Source organism: Sus scrofa, chromosome 12 (assembly GCF_054392235.1).
Source record: "Sus scrofa isolate SSC_HxYL_T2T_F1_AM1 chromosome 12, Sscrofa_HxYL_maternal_Yorkshire_Landrace_v2.0, whole genome shotgun sequence".
In the NCBI taxonomy this organism is placed as follows: Eukaryota; Metazoa; Chordata; class Mammalia; order Artiodactyla; family Suidae; genus Sus; species Sus scrofa.
The window spans coordinates 1,731,494-1,749,383 of record NC_139394.1 but is presented as its reverse complement, the minus strand read 5'-3'; the positions used below and the strand labels follow the sequence as shown (position 1 = coordinate 1,749,383).

General features: G+C 63.3%; 1 protein-coding gene and 1 long non-coding RNA gene across 2 annotated transcripts; one reads left to right on the top strand and one right to left on the bottom strand.

Annotated features, from left to right (window-relative positions):
- Positions 1-1,471: 1,471 nt before the first annotated feature.
- On the bottom strand, positions 1,472-9,480 carry LOC146397972 (uncharacterized). The gene is made up of 2 exons (XR_014820598.1): positions 9,355-9,480; positions 1,472-4,320 (listed from the first exon to the last, which is right to left on the bottom strand). It is a non-coding gene; the product is annotated as an uncharacterized LOC146397972 (long non-coding RNA).
- Positions 8,928-15,421, top strand: CHMP6 (charged multivesicular body protein 6). Its single transcript, XM_021066499.2, has 8 exons — positions 8,928-9,026; positions 11,361-11,470; positions 11,572-11,659; positions 12,183-12,269; positions 12,980-13,045; positions 13,275-13,355; positions 14,020-14,074; positions 14,604-15,421. Exons 1-8 carry the CDS (start codon positions 8,964-8,966, stop codon positions 14,657-14,659), a joined length of 606 nt encoding a protein of 201 aa, XP_020922158.1. The 5' UTR covers positions 8,928-8,963; the 3' UTR covers positions 14,660-15,421.
- Positions 15,422-17,890: the final 2,469 nt, after the last annotated feature.

Below are 17,890 nucleotides of genomic sequence, written 5' to 3'. Positions count from 1 at the left end.
GCGAGGCTCCGCTCTGGGGGTCACCTGGGACCAGCAAGATCCCGCCTGGGTCGGGAGCCTTCGACACGGGATCCCCCCGACACAGCTTAGCCTTGTCCTCGAATTCTCTTGCTGAGGCCAAGAAGTCCCAGCAAAGATGCCCTCCCCCCGGGCAACAGGCAGACAGGGCGAGTCCACTCTCAGGACGTGGGGGCACCCCCCGGCCAGAGCCACTGTCTCCGTCGGGGATTCCTCACGTGCCCCTCGGGAAGGGGTCGGAAAGGTTGGCTGCTGAAGGTCGTCCTGCTTCTCGGGTTCAGTTGCGAGCTGGTCAGGGGCCTGAGAAGCGCCCAATGCCTGATGGCCTGGGGCAGCTGAGGGCAAGAGGGGGCTGCTGGGATGGGCCCAGTTGTGTCCCCTAAACTCGGGCTGAAGTCCAAGCCCCCAGACTCCCTGCAGCCCTGCCCCAGCCCCGCGGGAGGCGAAGTGAGTGGGGAGGGGCCAGGAGCCCCAGGTTTCCGAGGATACCGGTGGCCCCAGCTGGAACAGACACGCCGGGAGTCCCTGGTCTGAACTGGGGCAGAAGTCTCCTTTGCCTCCACCTGGCAGGGCCCAGCCTTTGCCAGAGGGTCGGGGTGGGCTTCCTGTCCCCACCCCTCTCCCCAGCCAGCTGGCACATCCTAAGATCTGCACCGAAACTATGCACAGGACACGTGGCTGAAGATCAGGAGTCCAGGTGAGGCATTCGACTCACCAACCCCGGCACTGCCCGCTGTGTGACATAGGAGCTGAGGGTCAAGCCACCACCAGGGGCTGGGGGGGTGACGGGGGAGAGGGGGCCCAAGTTCTGGGCCAGCAGAGCCTGCCCTGTGCCTCCCCACACAGACATGAGACGGGGTCCCCCCAAATGTGGGGAAGGGACTTGTCACCAGCGCCCTGCCCTGCAGGAGGAGTGGCCTGGTGGCTACACTGAGGGAGCCCAGCTCCACCAGGAAGGTGGCAGCTGCCAGCAACAACCACAGCCAAAGCCCAGGCAGAACCCACACGGAGTTCCCTTTCTCTGTTTGCTGAATTCTTTGGACGGGAAAGAAACGACACACCAGCAACGAACAATCGGAAGAGGAGATTAAGAGGCCAGTTCCGCAAGCGGATAATCAGCGTGGCAAATCCGCACAGGGGACTGTTGGGACCACAGAAACACTGAGAGACCCCAGCACGGGCTTGGATGTGGGCAACGTGATGCAAAGAAGCCGATGGCGGCCACACGACGTGGTCAAGGGAAAACGTCCCAGACAGGCACGTCGCAGAGACAGGAGGTCAGGGGTCCCAGGGACGGGGGGAGACCAAGGTGGAGCGATTCTTTAACAGGTGGGGGTGCTTCTCTGGAGTGGTGAGAACGATCTGGAACCAGGCGGGGGGGCGGGGGGTACAGGCTGTGAATGCGCTAAAGGCCACTGAAGGGGACACCTCAAATGGTTGACAGGACATTACGTCAGTGTCACCTCAATTTTTTCTTTTCCAGCCACGCCCGGGGCATATCGAATTTCCCAGGCAAGGATGGAACCTACACCACTGTGGCAGCAACGCTGTAGCCTTGACCCGCTGCGCCACAGCAGGAACTCCTTCACCTCGATTTTAAGAAATGACAAAATGACACAGGTGGCCCTGGAGCCCATTTTTGGGCCGTTCCAGGTGTGAACTAGGGCTTTGCTCATGGGAAACAGTAAGTCCAGAGGGAGGGCAGGACTCTGCAGGACGATGGAGCCCGGACTCCGAGATCCCGGCCGGCTGCCCACACCGGGCAGCTCCAAGGCCCCGTGCTGTGGCCAGGGTCTCAGCCACCCAGCCCCTCCCCGAGGCCACACACACAACGTTGAGCAGCACCTGGCTCCAGTCGGGCAGGCAGCGAGCCCTCCACCCACCTTCTCGAAGCTCCTGGCCCTGTCTGCCTCCCCGCCTGGCTCGGGCCCCCATCACTCCTCCTGGAGCCACTGCAGCTGCAGCAGGTCCTCCCCCTCCCCCTCCCCTGCGGGCCCCCTCCTGTCCCGACAGTCCCTCACTGTCCCTCTGTCAGGAGAGCTCCTGAGAGCAGATGCCGCTTCCTCAAGGAAGCCTTCCCTGACTCCATGTCCCTCCACCCCCACCACAGCACCGTGTCACCCTTGACCCCTGTCATGTGCAAGCCCCATGGCAGTAGGGACCCCAGTGCCCAGAGCAGGGTGGGCACGTGCTGAGTGCTGAATGAGTGGGTGGGGTGGTCGGGTGAGCGGACGACTGGACAGATGGCTTCTCCTGCCGAGGCAGACCCATGGCAGGCCCTCCCATCCGACCTGGCCTTCTTGGACCCACCTTCCTGCAAGCCCCCCAGGGGTTACTGTGCAAGGTGCTGGGGTACCAGGTGGCCAGTGTTTCTGCCGGTGCCTGATGGGGTGGGGTGCGGGGGTGCTAGGATGCGGGTACCAGCGCCTCCCTGCAGGGAGCCCGCCCACATCCCAGGTCCCTGTTATTGCACGGCTGCCAGGCTGTCCTGCGGCGCCACCATGTGGCCACTGCGGGGCTCGCCATTGTACAATGGTGACCCAGCATCCCCACTCACACAGGTCCCTTGGAGGTCACCAGCAGGCAGGGCCTCTCCTGCAACCCCTCCGTGCCCTGCCCCCCGCGGCTTCTCTGAGCGCCTGCCTTTCCCCAGGATGTCGCCCTTCCCAGGACGCCCACCCTGGGGGCTCCCACTGGCCTGCACCCAGGGCTGTGCCACCCACTGTGCCCACGTAGCATCCATGCAGCTGGTCCCGCCAACACCTCATCTGTGTCTTCAGCACCATTTCCTGGGCTCACACCCAAGCCTAGGATTTGGCTTGGATTCTACTGACTTCTTCCAGAATGTTCCCTGGCTCACCCCTTGTTTTCTGCACACCCTTAGTCTGGCCCCCCAGGACCCCTGACTTTGGGACTCCTCCCCCACCAGGACCATGACAGCTTTTAACATGCAGCACCCCAACTCGACCTCCCCAGGGTGTCCTGGCCCAACCAGGCACCATCATGACCCACACTGAGGAGCCTGTCCCAGCACTCCTGATGTTTCATGTCCTTGAAAGGTGCCTGTTTTGATATATCACTTATAAGTGGAATCTAGTTTAAAAATGATACAACACAACTCATTTATAGGGAGTTCCCATAGTGGCTCAGCGGAAGCGAATCTGACTAGTATCCGTGAGGATGCAGGTTGGGTCCCTGGCCTCCCTCAGTGGGTTAAGGGTCTGCCCCTGAGCTGCTTGTAGGTCGCACACACCTCTCATTGGACCTCGCATTGCTGTGGCTGTGGGGTAGGCCGGAGGCTTCAGCTCCGATTCAACCCCCAGCCTGGGAACTTCTATATGCCACGGGTGAGGCCCTTAAAAAAAGAGAGAGAGAGAACTCACTTATAAAACAGAAACAAACTCACAGATTTCAAAATCAAACTTACGGTCACCAAGGGGAAGCGGTTGGGGGAGGCAGACTGGGAGGGTGGGATTAACCACGCAGAGCGCTGTATATAAAACAGCTCACAAGGACCTGCCCCAGAGCATAGGGAACCTACTCAATACTCTGTACTGACGTTTATGGGAAAGAAGAGAGGGCAAATGTCTGTGTGACTGATTCCCGCTGCCGTGCACCTGAAACTAATACAACATCGTAGATCAACTATAGGCCAACAACACTGAAGAGAAAAAAAAGAAAGCACCTGTTTGGGAGGAACTTCCCTCCGTCCTGCCCGCAAGGGCCCACCCTCTTAGGCACTGGATTGGCTCAGGAGGGACGCAAAGCCCCGGCTGGGCCAATCATCAGTCCAAACCCGCACGGCCACAGCTGATTGGCCCGAGGGGGAGCCAATCAGAGCCCATATCTGGGAGCGGGGGCCTGGGCGCCTGGGAGGCCGCGAGGGGGGCGGAGGAAGGGCAGGGGCCCTGGCCTGAGTTGGTGGAGATTCAGGTCCGGCCACGTGCTCCCTGGGCCGCGACCCCCGCTCGCAAGGCCTGCCGGACGGCAACACCTGTGTGCACACGGCCGGTAAGGCCGCCCTTGCTCACCACCTGCTTCCCCGGCTCTGCAGGTCACGGAAGGGTCACCCCGTTGTCACCTCCCATCGGGCTTCCAGGTCACTTTGCTCCAGCAGGAAGTGTTCTGAACAGGGGATGGTGGAAGAGGTGCAGGGGCGGCGATGGAGCCCAGCAGGTGCCACTCTGGCGGGGGGAGGGGTCGCCTTGGCAAACTCTTCCTGCAAACTCAAATCTCTGAAAGCTGGCACCGTGTCCGAGGTTTGGAAGCGCTGAATTTCTGACATATGCCTCGGGTGTGGCCCTAAAAAGCCAAAAAAAAAAAAAAAAAAAGAAAGAAAGAAAAAAAGTGATCTAACACTTGAAAGATAATACTTTCTTAAAATATTGTCCAAAGCTTGGTTTCTGCTTTATCGTCTTTTCAGAGGACAGGGACAGCATCCCAGTAAGGACTGGCTCCTCTCACGGGCTTTGGTGGGGGGCTCGGAAGTCACAGAGTGTCGCTCCTGCCATAAGTAGGCTCAGTGGGGACACTGGTCTTGGCCAGCTTGTAGGGACGTTCCTCCTTCACCAGCGAGCCCCGTGGGGCGGTGTCAGTCCTTACCAGGGTGACACTGCAGGCCCACGGAGAGGACTCCCCTTTCTCTCCAGCACTTTCTCCCCAGGGTGGGGGGGCTGGCCCGAGGCTCCTTAGTGGGTCTCCCCACCACCCAGTCCATCCCACCGCGGGTGCCTTGTGACTGAGGGGCCGGGCTCCCCCCAGGGAAGACCTGCTGTGCGCGATTCCGCAAACTCACCCCCATTCCTGCACCTGCTTAGCAAAGTAGCGGTGCACTGGGGAGAGGCAAGGGCCCGGCTGTCCACGGGTGCTACTTCCTGGGACCCCAAACACCACAGTGACCACAGCCTGGGGATGTATGGTGGTCAGGGGTAGGGGGGTCGCAGCCCCAGCCTGACTCGCAGAGGGGCCCATCAGCCCCCGACCCACCCTGCAGCTCTCGCCCCAGTTCCTGAGACTACGGACTGGACATGTTGGAGGGTGGCTGTGGCTTGTTGTAAACATCATTTGTTGGGGAGTCCAGCTGCCGCTGGGGTCCCACAAACAGCACTTTTTTTCTGGAGCAAAGCAACACACCCCCGGCACATATGGCCTGGCGAGTGCTTTTTCCCTCCCTCCCAGTTTGCAAAGAGCACCAGGAGCCGTTGGCTTTGACCTGGCCTGGCCAACCATCCACCTTCCCAGGCCTGACGCAGGGCCTGCGGTCCGCCGTGACAGCCCTGCGATGCCACAAACAGCATCGGCCTCTCTCGCATGGCCTCCTGGGTGGTTCTCACAGCCCGCCGAGTGAGCAGGGCCACGGCCAGCGTTCCAGGCCATTCGAGAGGGACCCGGGGGCAGCGATGGAGTCCCCGTGGCAGACGGGACCAAGCAGTTCTCTGGGTCGTCCGCTGCAGGCACACCTCGCTCTGTGGCCCTTCGCACACACCGCGTCCGTTCACAGGGAAGGTTTGTGACAACCCTGCATCCGGGGAGTCTGTTGGGGCCATTTTTCCGAGAGTGCTCACTTCGTGGAACTCCTAGCGATATTTAAAACTTTTGCATTATTGTTGTTTGTCATGTGACCTGTGATTGGTGATCTTTGATGTTCCCACAGGCAGAGCTCGGGGATACTGTGCATTTGGTTCCCACAATAAACTGAATACAGAGTAACATGTATTTTTTGTTTCCCAAGGCATATAAAAGTTGTTTACACTATACTGTGTTAAGAATGCAATAGCATTGTGTCTGCAAAAACATGCATACCTTAGTTAAAAATACTTTATTGCTGGAGTTCCCATTGTGGCTCAGCAGATTAAGAACCCACCTAGTATCCATGAGGATGCGGGTTCAATCCCTGGCCCGGCTCGAGGGTTAAGGATCCAGCATTGCCGAGAGCTGTGGTGTAGGTTGAAGACATGGCTCAGATCCGGTGTTGCTGTGGCTGTGGTGTAGGCTGGCAGCCGCAGCTCCAGTTCGACCCCTAGCCTGGGAACCTCCACATGCCGCAGGTGCAGCCGTAAAAAAGAAAAAAAAAGGGCTATTTAAAAAAAAACCCTTTATTGCTAAAAATGCCAGCCATCACCTTAGCCTTCAGCGGGTCACAGTAGTAACATCTCAGATGACAGATCGCTTCACAAATACAATAATGAAAAAGTGTGAAGCATTTTGAGAATTATCAACATGAGACAGAGACCAGAAGTGAGCAAATGCGGTTGGAAAAATGGTGCCGGTAGCATCGCTTAATGCAGGCTGTCCTGAGGCCTCAACTGTACAAAACGCAGTCTGTGAAGCATAATAATTCAAAGTGTAGGAAGTTGAGGTAGGACTGTGTTGTAACTGTTCTGGCTTTTTTTTTTTTTTTCGCAATAAAGTATTTTATTTATTTATTTTTTTTTTGCCTTTTTTTGGGGGGGGGGGACTTTTTGTCTTTTTAGGGCCGCACCCGCGGCATATGGAGCTTCCCAGGCTAGGCATCTAATCGGAGCTGTTGCCGCCGCCCTAACCACAGCCACAGTCACAGCAACGCCAGAGCCAAGCCGCGTCTGCAACCTACACCATAGCTCATGGCAGTGCCGGCTCCTTTAACCCACTGAGCGCAGGGATCGAACCTGCATCCTCATGGATGCTAGTGAGGCAGAATGTTAACTTAGGTAGTTGGTGTAGGAGCGTGGGCTCCAGTACATTCCTTCGATAAGGATATTGATTAACCTCTGTGGCTTAAGGGCTCCAGGCAGTAACACCTCCACAGGTCGTGCTTTATCATAGGAAAGGTGCATTCCCCACAGACTTGGTCGACTGGGAAATGCGAGTCTCTAGCCCACTCCTCAACGGATAAAAAGGAATGAGGAATGGTGACCACCTAAGGAAAGAAGAGGACAAAGAAACCGTAAAGCCGGGGCATTTCCACCCCAAGACCCTCTCGGACAAGGACCGATGTGGGTAATCGAGCAGGGCCCATGGGGGAAGACCCCATCTTTCTGGACCCCGTGTTGGTGGCCCCCCACCTTGAAGAGCTAAAAGGACAAGAGAGGAAGGGGAGCCCTTCTCCCCCTCCCAGCCTGTCCCGGGGGCTATTTGCTTCTTTTTAATAAAGACTTTGCTTGCTTGCTTGAGTTCACTCTTCGACCGCTGGGAACAGGAACCCGGACTCCGGTACCAGCTTTCCGGCATCACTCGTTGGGATCGTTACCACTGAGCCATGAGGGGACTGTAAGCCACCCAACTTTCATGCGCCCTGGGAAGCCGAGAAATTCGTGTGACTCTCTTTACAGCAAAGGTCGCCGTATTGCTGGCCTCTGGACGGGAACCAGCAGCAGCTCGGACCCGCGCCTGTACGTGTGCAGCGAGACACGGCAAGGAGTTTCATCGGCCGTGAATCACAGGCAGCTGCTGAGGTGCAGTGGATGACCAGAGACTGGAAAGAAACGGCACTGGAAGACGGGTCACGAGGACACCTGGGGCAGCGACGTGGGGGGCAGAGATCCGGGTCCCCGGGAAGGCGGCTTGAGTCTCCTCTGTCCAGGAGGCGCTCAGTAGTTCGGGTGGACGCAGTGCACACTCTGGACGCCAGTGCTCGGTCAGTGGACAGAGTGGCTTTGGGGAACTCGGCAGCACAGACGTCCCCTCACTGAGGCTCCCCTGGCCACCACTGCCGAGGGCCCCAGACAGCACCATTCTCTGGGGGCCAGCCAGCCCCGCCGACAGCAGGTTGACTAATGAGGACCCTTCCCTCGTGGGGCAGTGACTTGCTCTCATCCTGGGTACAGATTTGCCCCCCTCGCCCAGGGCACTCCTGCCAGCGGCACCATTTGGACTTAAAGATCCATCATGGGGGAGTTCCCGTCGTGGTGCAATGGTTAACGAATCCGACTAGGAACCATAGGGTTGCGGGTTCGATCCCTGCCCTTGCTCAGTGGGTTAACGATACGGCGTTGCCGTGAGCTGTGGTGTAGGTCGCAGACGCGGCTCGGATCCCGCGTTGCTGTGGCTCTGGCATAGGCTTGGCAGCTACAGCTCCGATTCGACCCCTAGCCTGGGAACCTCCACATGCCACGGGAGCGGCCCAAGAAATGGCAAAAAGACAAAAAAAAAAAAAAAGAGAGAGATCCATCATGGGGCCCGGGGGACACTGCTTCTGAACGAATTCCTTTCACAGAAAGGGCTGAGCGCTGGGCACGCGCCATGGGCCTGCCTTACTACTTCCCCACTGCCCAGGAGCTGCTGGGCTGCTAGAAAGGTGACCAAGCCCAGGCAGACTGGCTGCTGGGGTGACCGAACAGGGCTGGGTGCCACCTTACGAGCCCCCCAGACAGGAACACGGTGGAAGCCTAGTCTGCAGGTGTGCGGGGCGTCCCGCCCTGTATCCCCGATGCCCCGCGGGGGGTTCCCGCCACGAAACCAGAAGCTGGGCTCCTCCGAGTCTGCCCACGGGCCGGGGGCGCAGAGCGAGGTGGGGAAGGCGGGGCGTGCGTCCCCCTTCCGGGTGTCCCGAGGGCGGTTCGGCGGACACTCTGACCCCCTGGGACGTAACATCACTAAAGGCAGCGTTTTGAGGGCACAGCCAGCAGGGCAGCGACTCGCGCGCAAGGTTTCTGACCGCCCAGGGCGCGCAGTCACAGTGCAAGGGTCCCCCCGGAGCGGGAGCGGGAACGTTCAGTCTTGAAGACCACGCAGGCGCGGCTCTCCGGGAACGCCGCGAACCGCGCCCCCGGGGCCGCGCGGCCGCGCCCCGCCACGCCTCCAGGCGGGGCCCCTCCGCGGGCGGTCGCGACCCGCGCTCTGCGGCGCCGGGCCCCGGGCGGCCGCCGTAGTGGGCGGGGCCGGGCCGCGGTGGGCGGGGCCGGGCTACGGTGGCCGCGCGGCGTGGGCTCGGCCGGCGGCGGGGCCGGGGTGCGAGCCGGGCCGCCATGGGCAACCTGTTCGGCCGCAAGAAGCAGAGCCGGGTCACCGAGCAGGACAAGGCCATCCTGGTGAGACGCCGGGCCCCGCGGGCGTGTGGGCGCGGGCCGGGCACCCCCGGGCCCGGGCGGGGAAACCGGAGCGGGGCGGCTGCCGCTGCGATCCTCGCCTCGGGCTCCGTGCCCGCCGGCCGCCCGGCCCCGGGCAGGGCCCGGCGCCCGGGCGGGTTTCCGAGCCCGGCTGGGGCAGTGGGCTTCCGGTGGGGAGCGTGTCCGGGCCGGGTTCCCCCCGAGTCGGAGCGAACCCGGTCGTCCAGGTGTGGGCGATCCAGGTGCGGTAATTGAACTGCGCCTCCCGTTTCCGGAGGCGGTGCCCGCGTCTCGCTGTTTGTGGTCGTACCTTGTCCTTGGACGAGTCCACGCGTGCGGGTGTGGTTTCCTAAGCTCCCGCACCACGGGAGTCGACCCCGACCCGCTTCCCAGTCCCGGCCCGGCCCCGCCGTGCTTCACCGTCGCCCGCTTGCGTGGCCGGCCCAGGTGGGAGGCCCTGGCGCTGGCTGGGCAGTAGGGCCTTATCGCTGCTCTCAGAACTGGGGATCTAAGCAGGGGAGGCTCTGATTGCGCAACTTTCTCCCACATGCTTCCAGTCTGCCTTGGCCCTTGCTCTGACCTGCAACCTGTGCAGTCCCCGAGCTTCTGGGGCCACGCCAGCCCCCCCTAAGCTGTAGGTGGTGGTGGTGTACCTGCCTGTAGAGTCAGGTGTCTCTTGCAATGGAGCGCTGATGTGAAAGTTAGTTTCGGTGGAAAGAATCGTGTGTGTGGAGTTCCCGTCGAGGCGCAGTGGAAACGAATCCGAGCAGGAACCATGAGGTTGCCGGCTCCATCCCTGGCCTCGCTCAGTGGGTTAAGGATCCCATGTTGCTGTGAGCTGTGGTGTAGGTCGAAGATGTGGCTCGGATCTGGCGTTGCTGTGGCCGTGGGGTAGGCTAGTGATCCCCAGGATGGGAACTTACATATGCTGCGGGTTAGGCCCTAAAAAGACAAAAAAAAAGAAAAGGAAAAGGTAGTTTTTGTACCAAGAAAGTAATGCAAGTGGCAGATGGGTTTCGTTTTGTTTTACTGTGGCTTCTGTAAGCTGTAAGTTTTTAACTACAGTTCCCTGCGGAAGAAGAGGCGGCAGGCGTGTCCGTCGTCGCTGGAGAAGATCAGGGCCTGGAGCACCTGCCGTGGGCCTCACCCCCAGGGGCTCTGCTCCACCCTGGGCTTCTGGCTCTTCTCTCTCCGAGGGCTCATCTTGGGGTTTCTCTCCAAGGAGACCTTGCTGTTGCCAAAAATTCACACTGGTGGGGTCACAGCAGAATAACTCCGTCGGTTCACACTCCACGGAAGTTACTGCCTGGTATCTTCGAGGGTGAACACCTGAGCGGAGGAACTGGGACCTCCTGCACACTGTCCCATGACCCTCTGCTGAGACCCCTTGTCTCATAAAGAGGGCGGCCCGCCCACACCTGCTCCCCCTAATGCTTTACACGCAGCCCGAGGGCGTGGGGCGGGGGTGGATGCCAGCTCCCGCACAAGAGAGACAGCCAGTGCTGGGGAACTGGGGCAGGACACGTGCTGGACACAGAGCCTGGCCCTCCGGCTCTGGGGGAGCACGCCGGGGCGCTCTCTAAAGAGAGCGGGGGGCAGCCACTGCAGACAGACTGACCAGGTCTACACTGGGGGATCGTCTCCCAAGTCTTGAAGACGCACATACCCTCAGCCCAGTCAACCCACTGCCCGGCGCTATCCTCCATCTGCGATGCCCGGAGCTCGCAGGTGCTTTGCCATAGCATCACCTGAAAGGATGGGATTTGGCAGAAACGTGAACGGCCTAAAGTAGGGAAGGATCGACTAAGCGTGTAAAGGCCACGCGTCCTTTTGGAGACAGGACATGGGGGTCCCAGTTGCTTGGCAAGGTCACCCGAACCCATCACCTCAACACGCCATTTGTTGTCCACACACATACGGTGACAAGTGACAAGAGCAGGGAGCTAAGCACGTATCGAGCCAGTGGCTGCAGCCGGCAGAGGTGTGGAGCCGGGCGGGGAGCCCCCAGACCCCAGCCGTCCGGGCTGGCGGCGCTCCTTGACCAGCACCCACACTCCTCGCTGAGGGCGATGCCACGGTCTGGGGGCCCGGGAGCCTGGGCTTTGCAGGACATCGAGCCGCCTCCCTGGCCTCCATCCCCAGAGGCCGGTGGCCTCCCTTGTCACCACAGCCGGGACGTCTGCCCGCAGTGCTCCCTGCCCGGGGCCCATGTGTCCCCACGAGAACCGTGCTGGAGGGTGCCCTTCCAGCAGTGGCGGTCGGGGGCGCCCAGTGCCGCGGGGGCTCGGTGTGGACGCAGGGCCTGCTCTCGCGCAGCAACTGAAGCAGCAGCGGGACAAGCTGAGGCAGTACCAGAAGCGGATCACGCAGCAGCTGGAGCGGGAGCGGGAGATCGCCCGGCAGCTCCTGCGCGACGGCAGGAAGGAGTGAGTGGGTCGGGGCGGCTGTTGCCCGGGGGTTCTGCCCCCGCCAGCCCGGCACAGGTCACGGGGTAGGCCCAGGGGTCACTGCTCGCCTCCTTCTGCAGACGGGCCAAGCTGCTGCTCAAGAAGAAGCGGTACCGGGAGCAGCTCCTGGACAAGACGGAGAACCAGATCACCAGCCTGGAGACCATGGTAGGCCCACAGGGGTCTGGGGTGTGGGCCCCGGGCAGCAGAGTCCCTCGCAGGACCGTGAGCTCCCGCTGTCCCTCCCTGGACCTCCGCCGGAGGCTAAGGAGTGGCCGGGCCCGGAGGCGGGCCAGGAGCTGGTGCCAGCCTGCTGGTGCGCGGGGCTGGGGCTGGCTGGCGCCTGCAGGACGGCTGCCAGGGGCCGGGCCATGGCGGGTGGTGGAGGTGGGCGAGGGGTCCCGACGGGAGAGGTGTCAGGACACAGGAGGCCCCTGAGCGTCCGCGTTAGGGCCCCGGCTCCCGTTCTGCTCTCGGACTAACCGGAGCCAGGACACTTGAGATGCCTCCCGGGCTTCTAGTCCCGCCAGGGGCCGGTCGCGGCGGGAAAGGACGCGGGGAGGAGGACGGCAGAGACGGTCGGCTCTGAGGCCCAGAGGCTTTTGGTGGTGACAGAGGCGCCCCGACTCCCACGTGTGGGCCTGCACGAGGAGGCGGAGGGGCGCCCTGACCGCCCGCGTGCCCTCCTCAGGTCCAGAGTATTGAGTTCACCCAGATTGAAATGAAGGTGATGGAGGGGCTGCAGTTTGGGAACGAGTGTCTGAATAAGATGCACCAGGTACGCCTTGCGGGAGGGCCCAGGGGACAGGGAGGCCTGTCCCTGAGGCCATGCGTGCACCCGGCCAACATCCACGCCAGGGTATTGGCCTGAGAATAGGGACCTGAACTCTGAACTGGGTGCAGAGACGCTGAAGTGACTGGAGTCTGGTTAGAGGTGGGAGGGCGCGGAGGGGTAATCCGGAGGTCTTGCTGGAGGAGGCAGCAGCACCGAGGGGATGGTGAGAGGAGGGGAGGCCCAGGGAGGCTGTGCCACCGCCCCGACCCGGTCTCGCTCCTGACCACTGGAAGGCAGGTGGGGCTGGGCCCAGAGCCGGGTTCCTCTGCCTTTCGGAGTGTCCAGCATGTGGGGACCTGCCAGTCGTGCAGAGGTGCTGCTCTGAACCCAAAGGAAATCAGGTCACCTGGCCAGAGGGCATTTTATTGGTACTTTTCACTCACTGGGGTTGACCTGGGTACCAGAAGGGCCGGCAGGGGCTGGAGGCGGTCGGGGGTGGGGGCGTCTGAAGAGACTGGTCTGACAGGTCCACAGTGTCTGGGGACGGGCCCGGCCTGGGTCACAAGTGACCAGAGATGGGCCATGTCCCACTTGCCTGGCTTCATTTCAACGGGACCCGAAGGGCAAGGCCGTGTGCCCTGCCAGCCCAGGTGGCCGGGGTGCGGGGCGCTCTGTGGTGCCTCACTGACCACACTCGACGTGTGACCGTGCAGGTGATGTCCATAGAGGAGGTGGAGCGCATTCTGGACGAGACCCAGGAGGCCGTGGAGTACCAGCGGGTAGGCGTGGCCGCGTCCCCGGGACCCTCCTTCTGCCCGCCCGCGAGTACGGTGGCCCGCTTGCTACGTGCCCAGGGCCGCCTCGCGGGCCGTGTGTCCCCACGCCACGTGGGGCTGCCCGCCTTTGCGGGAGGGAGCCTGAGCCAGGGCTGCCTCCTTCCTCCACGAGGGGCCCTCTGTCCCCCACCCCAGCCCAGCCTTGCTCGTCACTCCGCTCTTCCTTCTGCAGCAAATAGATGAGCTGTTGGCAGGCAGCTTCACCCAGGAGGACGAGGCTGCCATCCTGGAGGAGCTGGACGCGATCACTCAGGTAACAGGACCCCCACGACTGCGTGGTTCTCGGATAAAGGGACCCCCGGGAGGCCTCTGCTCCCTGGCCTCGGGCGGGCACTGGATCGGTGTCACTGGAGCACGCAGCTCTGGTTTTGCGGCTGGTTGTCTTTCCCGAAACGATCGGTGTTGGTCCGAGTTGAGGCCCCTTCTCCACGTCCGCCTGGCTGACGGCCGGGAGCGGCTGGCCTGGCGAGACCGTTTTTGCGGGTTGTCTACTGGCGCTGCGGGTGTCAGAGTGAACCAGGCTCCAGGACGGCAGGATGCCCACCCTCCAAGCCCCTAGGCCCCTCCTCCCCAGGGGGCCAGGCCCACGGCGTGCTGCCAGCACAGGGTAACCTCAGTGGAGGCGCCACTGCCGCCCCAACCCGTGTGGCTGCCTCTGTCAAGGTGTGCAGCCCAGGCTCTCAGTGGAACTGGGGGCGGGGAGCCCCTCAGCGTCCGGGTTGCTGGGAGCGGTCCCCTTCTGTGGCCACTGCGCCCCTGTGACGTGCGGCGCAGAGCCCCCAGGAGCTGAGGAGACGCACCCTGGGCTTCTGTGCTGGCGGAATCGCATCCCAGTTAAACCTGGCGGAGAGCAGCGCAGCGAGCGGGATGCTCACCTCCAGGAGAAGGCCCTGGGCTTCACCCCGCGTGTCTTGCAGGAACAGGTGGCGCTCCCGGAGGTTCCTTCAGAGCCCCTTCCTGAGACGATCCCAGGTACTCCTTATTCTGTCCTGGGGAGAGCAGTGGGTTCTAGAGCAAAGCCCGGGTCTGGCCACTGGGTCCGGCCGCTGGATCCTGCCCAGGCTGCCTGGCGAGGGCCGGGCCCTGCCTCCCCTGCCCGGTGGGCACTGGCTGGTGCCCAGGCGGAGTGTGGGGCCTCGCCCTGGGGTGGGGCCTGGGTTCCTGATGGGCTCAGGTCACCTTGTAAGAGCCGAGCCCTGAAGTCAGAGCAGGGACAGGGCCAGGCAGTTGTGCAGGTCCTGGGGACCAGCCGCCTCCACGTGTCCCTGGGACGCCTTGCTCAGCTGGCCGTCAGGGCTCCCCAACCCCGACTCTTCTTCATGATTCCTCCTGGTTCTGGTTCTTTTCTGCCCCCTCGCTGCCCTTGGCCTCCACCCCGGGGTGGGGGGTCGCAGCCTGAGTGCAGCTGCCTCCCGGAGCTGCGGCGGCCCCCTGGTCCTCATGGGCGGTGTCCGCCCGGGCGCCCTGCTCCGCGCCACAGCCACCTCTGTTTCCTCCACAGAGAAAGTCCCTGGCAAGGCCAGGCCCAGGCGGGCAGAGCCGGTGGCAGCCTCGTAATGCGGCCTCCTCCTGTGGGACGCGGGGACTCCCGAGAACGGCTCCGAGCGGGCTGGCAGGAGGCCGACGCCGGGCCAGGCCGGCCGGGCACCGACGGAGGCGCACGGCGCACACGGGCTCCCGGCAGGACGCTTCCGCGCAGCGATTCCCGGCGCTGCTGTCTTGCTTTGTTTCTGGATTAAATGGCAACGTTCAAACCCTCCAGGCCAGCGCAGCTTCCGAGGCTGTGGTTCCCCTGGGCTGCTGCGGCGGCCCGACGCCCCGGGGCTGGCCACTCCTCCCGTCCCGGGTCCGAGGGCCTGCATCCGGGCGGCGCTGTCTTCAGTGGGAGGCGCGTCAGACTTGGCCCCCGCCTTTCGCTGCTTCCTGCTGCTCCCGTTTGCTGGCGGGGCCGCGGGCTAAGGGCTGCCTGCCTGGGCCGGCGCCTCGACGCACCCGGCCTCCATGTGGATTTGGGGCAGGTGGGCCGGGAGGGGCGCGGTCCCGCCAGACGGACGACTCCAGGACCCCTGCCCACCTCGTCACCCCTGGGGCCGCGCACAGGGCCTCGGTGCTGCTGAGCACGGACCTTCCCGGAAGCCGGCGGTCCGGCAGCGGCTCCCCCGCCGAGTGGAAGCTGCGGAGGATGGAAGTGGCTCCCCGAGATCACGGTTCACTCTGACGTTAGACAATCTCACGGGGGTGTCATGCCCGCCAAGAAGACAAAGGGCACCCTCCTGGCCCCAGGCAGGCCAGCCCCGTATTAAAGTTGACGCCCGCACAGCTGCCGCCTCCTGGACTGGGACCTGTGGGAGGGCCTGGGCAGGTTAGTGTGGCTCCTCCCTCTGTCCCTGGAGCACAGCTCCTGAGCCCCAGGGGACCTCGGAGGCACCTCTCTGGCCGTCCCCCTTGGGGGCTGGGGCTTCGGGAGCCAGGAGGTCCTCGCCCTGCCTGGCCGGGGTGAGGGCAGGCCGGGGCTCCAGCCCCACTCGCTCCAGGCTCTGGCGGTCACGTCTGGCAGCTGCCCGCAGCGAGGGGCAGGGCGGTGCCCTGGCCCCACCTCCCTCGGAAGAGTGGCTGGCAGCCGGGAGGGCAGGCAGTTTGGGGCCTCCAGGGGGGCCTGGTATGGAGGTCTGGGCGGGAAGCCAGATGCCCCAGGGAATGAGTCGGCACCAACAAGGGGGAGAAGCGGGGGCCTCCGTGCCCTCTGCCCAGAGGACAGGGTGGCGCGGGTTCCTGGGCTTCTTCAGGCGGGGCTGGAAACCTGGGACTTGGTGAGGAGCGCCCCTACCAGGTGCAGTGCCCGCCTGAGCCAGGAGGGGGCTCCCTGCCACCCAATTTCGGGGATTCTGCAGGAGGAAACGGGCATTGCCAGGCCCCACCCACTTGAGTTTGGTGACACCCCGCTGCACCCACTTGAGTTTGGTGACACCCCGCTGTTGGTCCCCAGGACCTGGTGGGGCCCTGAGGGCAGTTCTGTTGAGGAGGGGAACAGGCCCGCCTCTCCTGCCCGTGAGTGACCTGTCCCTCTGCAGCCGTGGGTCTCAGGCCGGGAGAGGGTGCAGGGAGGGTACAGCCTCCAGACCCCCAGCAGGCTGGCACCCCCTTCCCTCTGCCTCCCCAGGACCCGGAGCGATGCACTGACTTGTCTTCCTGCCGGTTCCACCACGGGGGTTGCACGGTGGGCCGCTGGGCGCTGACCCCTCCCGGTGAGCGCAGGGAGAACCTGCCGTGGCCCTGCGGGACGGGAGCGTGATGGCAGCCAGGGCGAGGGCGCCTCATTGGGACAGGAGGTGGGGAGGGGCCTCGTCCTCCCGCCAGGGCCTCACATACCAGTCAGGCTGCCGCGTTCTTTGTGAAGATTCCTGCCGTGGACCCGGGAGGACCTGCACTGCCTCCTGGGCTTCCCCTGTGTGTGTGTGGGGGGGGGGGGAGCGCCCCTGCCAGGATGAGACTCTCCTCTGTCTGCTGAGCCCTGGTCTTAGATCCCCAACTGTGTGAGCCTGGCCAACTCCGACCTGGGGCCACAGGGCTCCGGACCACCACAAACCGGCTGCGCGCAAAGCTTGGGGGCCCAGAGGCCTGGAAGCGAGGGAGGCCTCAGTGAGCCACCTGTGCCTGTGGTGGGAGCAGCCTAAGAGGAGCCCCGGGGGCCATCTCACCGCAGAGCGGCATGCTTGGCACCCAGAAGGGACAGGCCAGGCAGTGGGGAGAAAGCCAGGCACCAGGACGGTTTGGCTGGAGGCGTTTGTCAGTGGTACAGGCAGCGGGGAAAGTTGGAAACCAGGGGTCGGGGACTGGGTGGGGACACAATGGGAGGCCTCTGGGACCTGTCCTGGCTGTACTGCGTGCCCTGCCTGGGCAGGTGCTTGCCCTCTCCCTCCCCTGCTGCTGCCCCCTGGGGTCTCCTGGTGACCCCTGCCTGCGTGCAGGGAGAACTTGGTGAGGTGTGGGGCGTTGTCATGACCACATGGGGGCTTCACCTTCCCAGGAGGGATCCAGATCCAGGTCGCTGGCCAGAGCCCCGGACTGAGGAGGAGACCCCTCCACCCCTTCCACCCCGGCAGGAGCTCAGCCACCGGGCCCGGGAGGAGCCGGCCTCCCCAGTGGGCCCCCGGGCCCCCCTCAGCCGGGACGGTGGCCACCTTGGCCAGGGCCTCACTTTTCAGCCACCTGCAGCCTCCTCGTGGACTGTGTCTGGGAGCTCAGGACGTGGGAGTGGTCCAGCCCCTGCTCCGTCAACTGTCCCTGGCCCCTCCCTGTCCCGCCGCCCAGCCCTCGCCGAGGCTGGGGCCGTGGCGTCCAGGGCTTCTCTCTCTCGCCCCCGGTGATCTTGCCGTGGGGAGTCTGAGGACTGGTCTCGGGGAAGGGGTGCCCTTGCCTGTACCTGAGGGGGGCATTCTAGGGCCGCGAGCCACGCCGTCCTCTGCTCTGGCTTTTGGGGTAAGTGACCCTCACGAAGCAAAGTTCTGGACCGAACTCAAAAGGACAGGAGCACAGGGGAGGGAGGGCCTCGGAAGCTGCCCTGGGACCCGCTGAGGGTGACGCTTCACTCGTTGCTGTGGTTTTCCTGGTGCAAGAACTAGTACCGGCTAGAACTCACACACCGTGCGGCTCACCCATTTGGAACGTGCAGCTCAGTCTTTCCATTATGGTCACAGGGTGTGCAGCCACCACCCCAGTGGGTCTTAGCCCTTGGGCGTGGGGAGTCCCTGTCCCTTTAGCCCCGCCCCCCTTTCCCTCCCCCCGCCC

Excerpts from the sequence above, each read along its gene's own strand:
- CHMP6 (XM_021066499.2), top strand. The coding sequence starts at position 8,964 with ATGGGCAACCTGTTCGGCCGCAAGAAGCAGAGCCGGGTCACCGAGCAG. Across the intron at positions 13,356-14,019 it reads AGCTGGACGCGATCACTCAG|GAACAGGTGGCGCTCCCGGA; the intron begins GTAACAGGACCC and ends CGTGTCTTGCAG. Across the intron at positions 14,075-14,603 it reads CCTTCCTGAGACGATCCCAG|AGAAAGTCCCTGGCAAGGCC; the intron begins GTACTCCTTATT and ends TTTCCTCCACAG.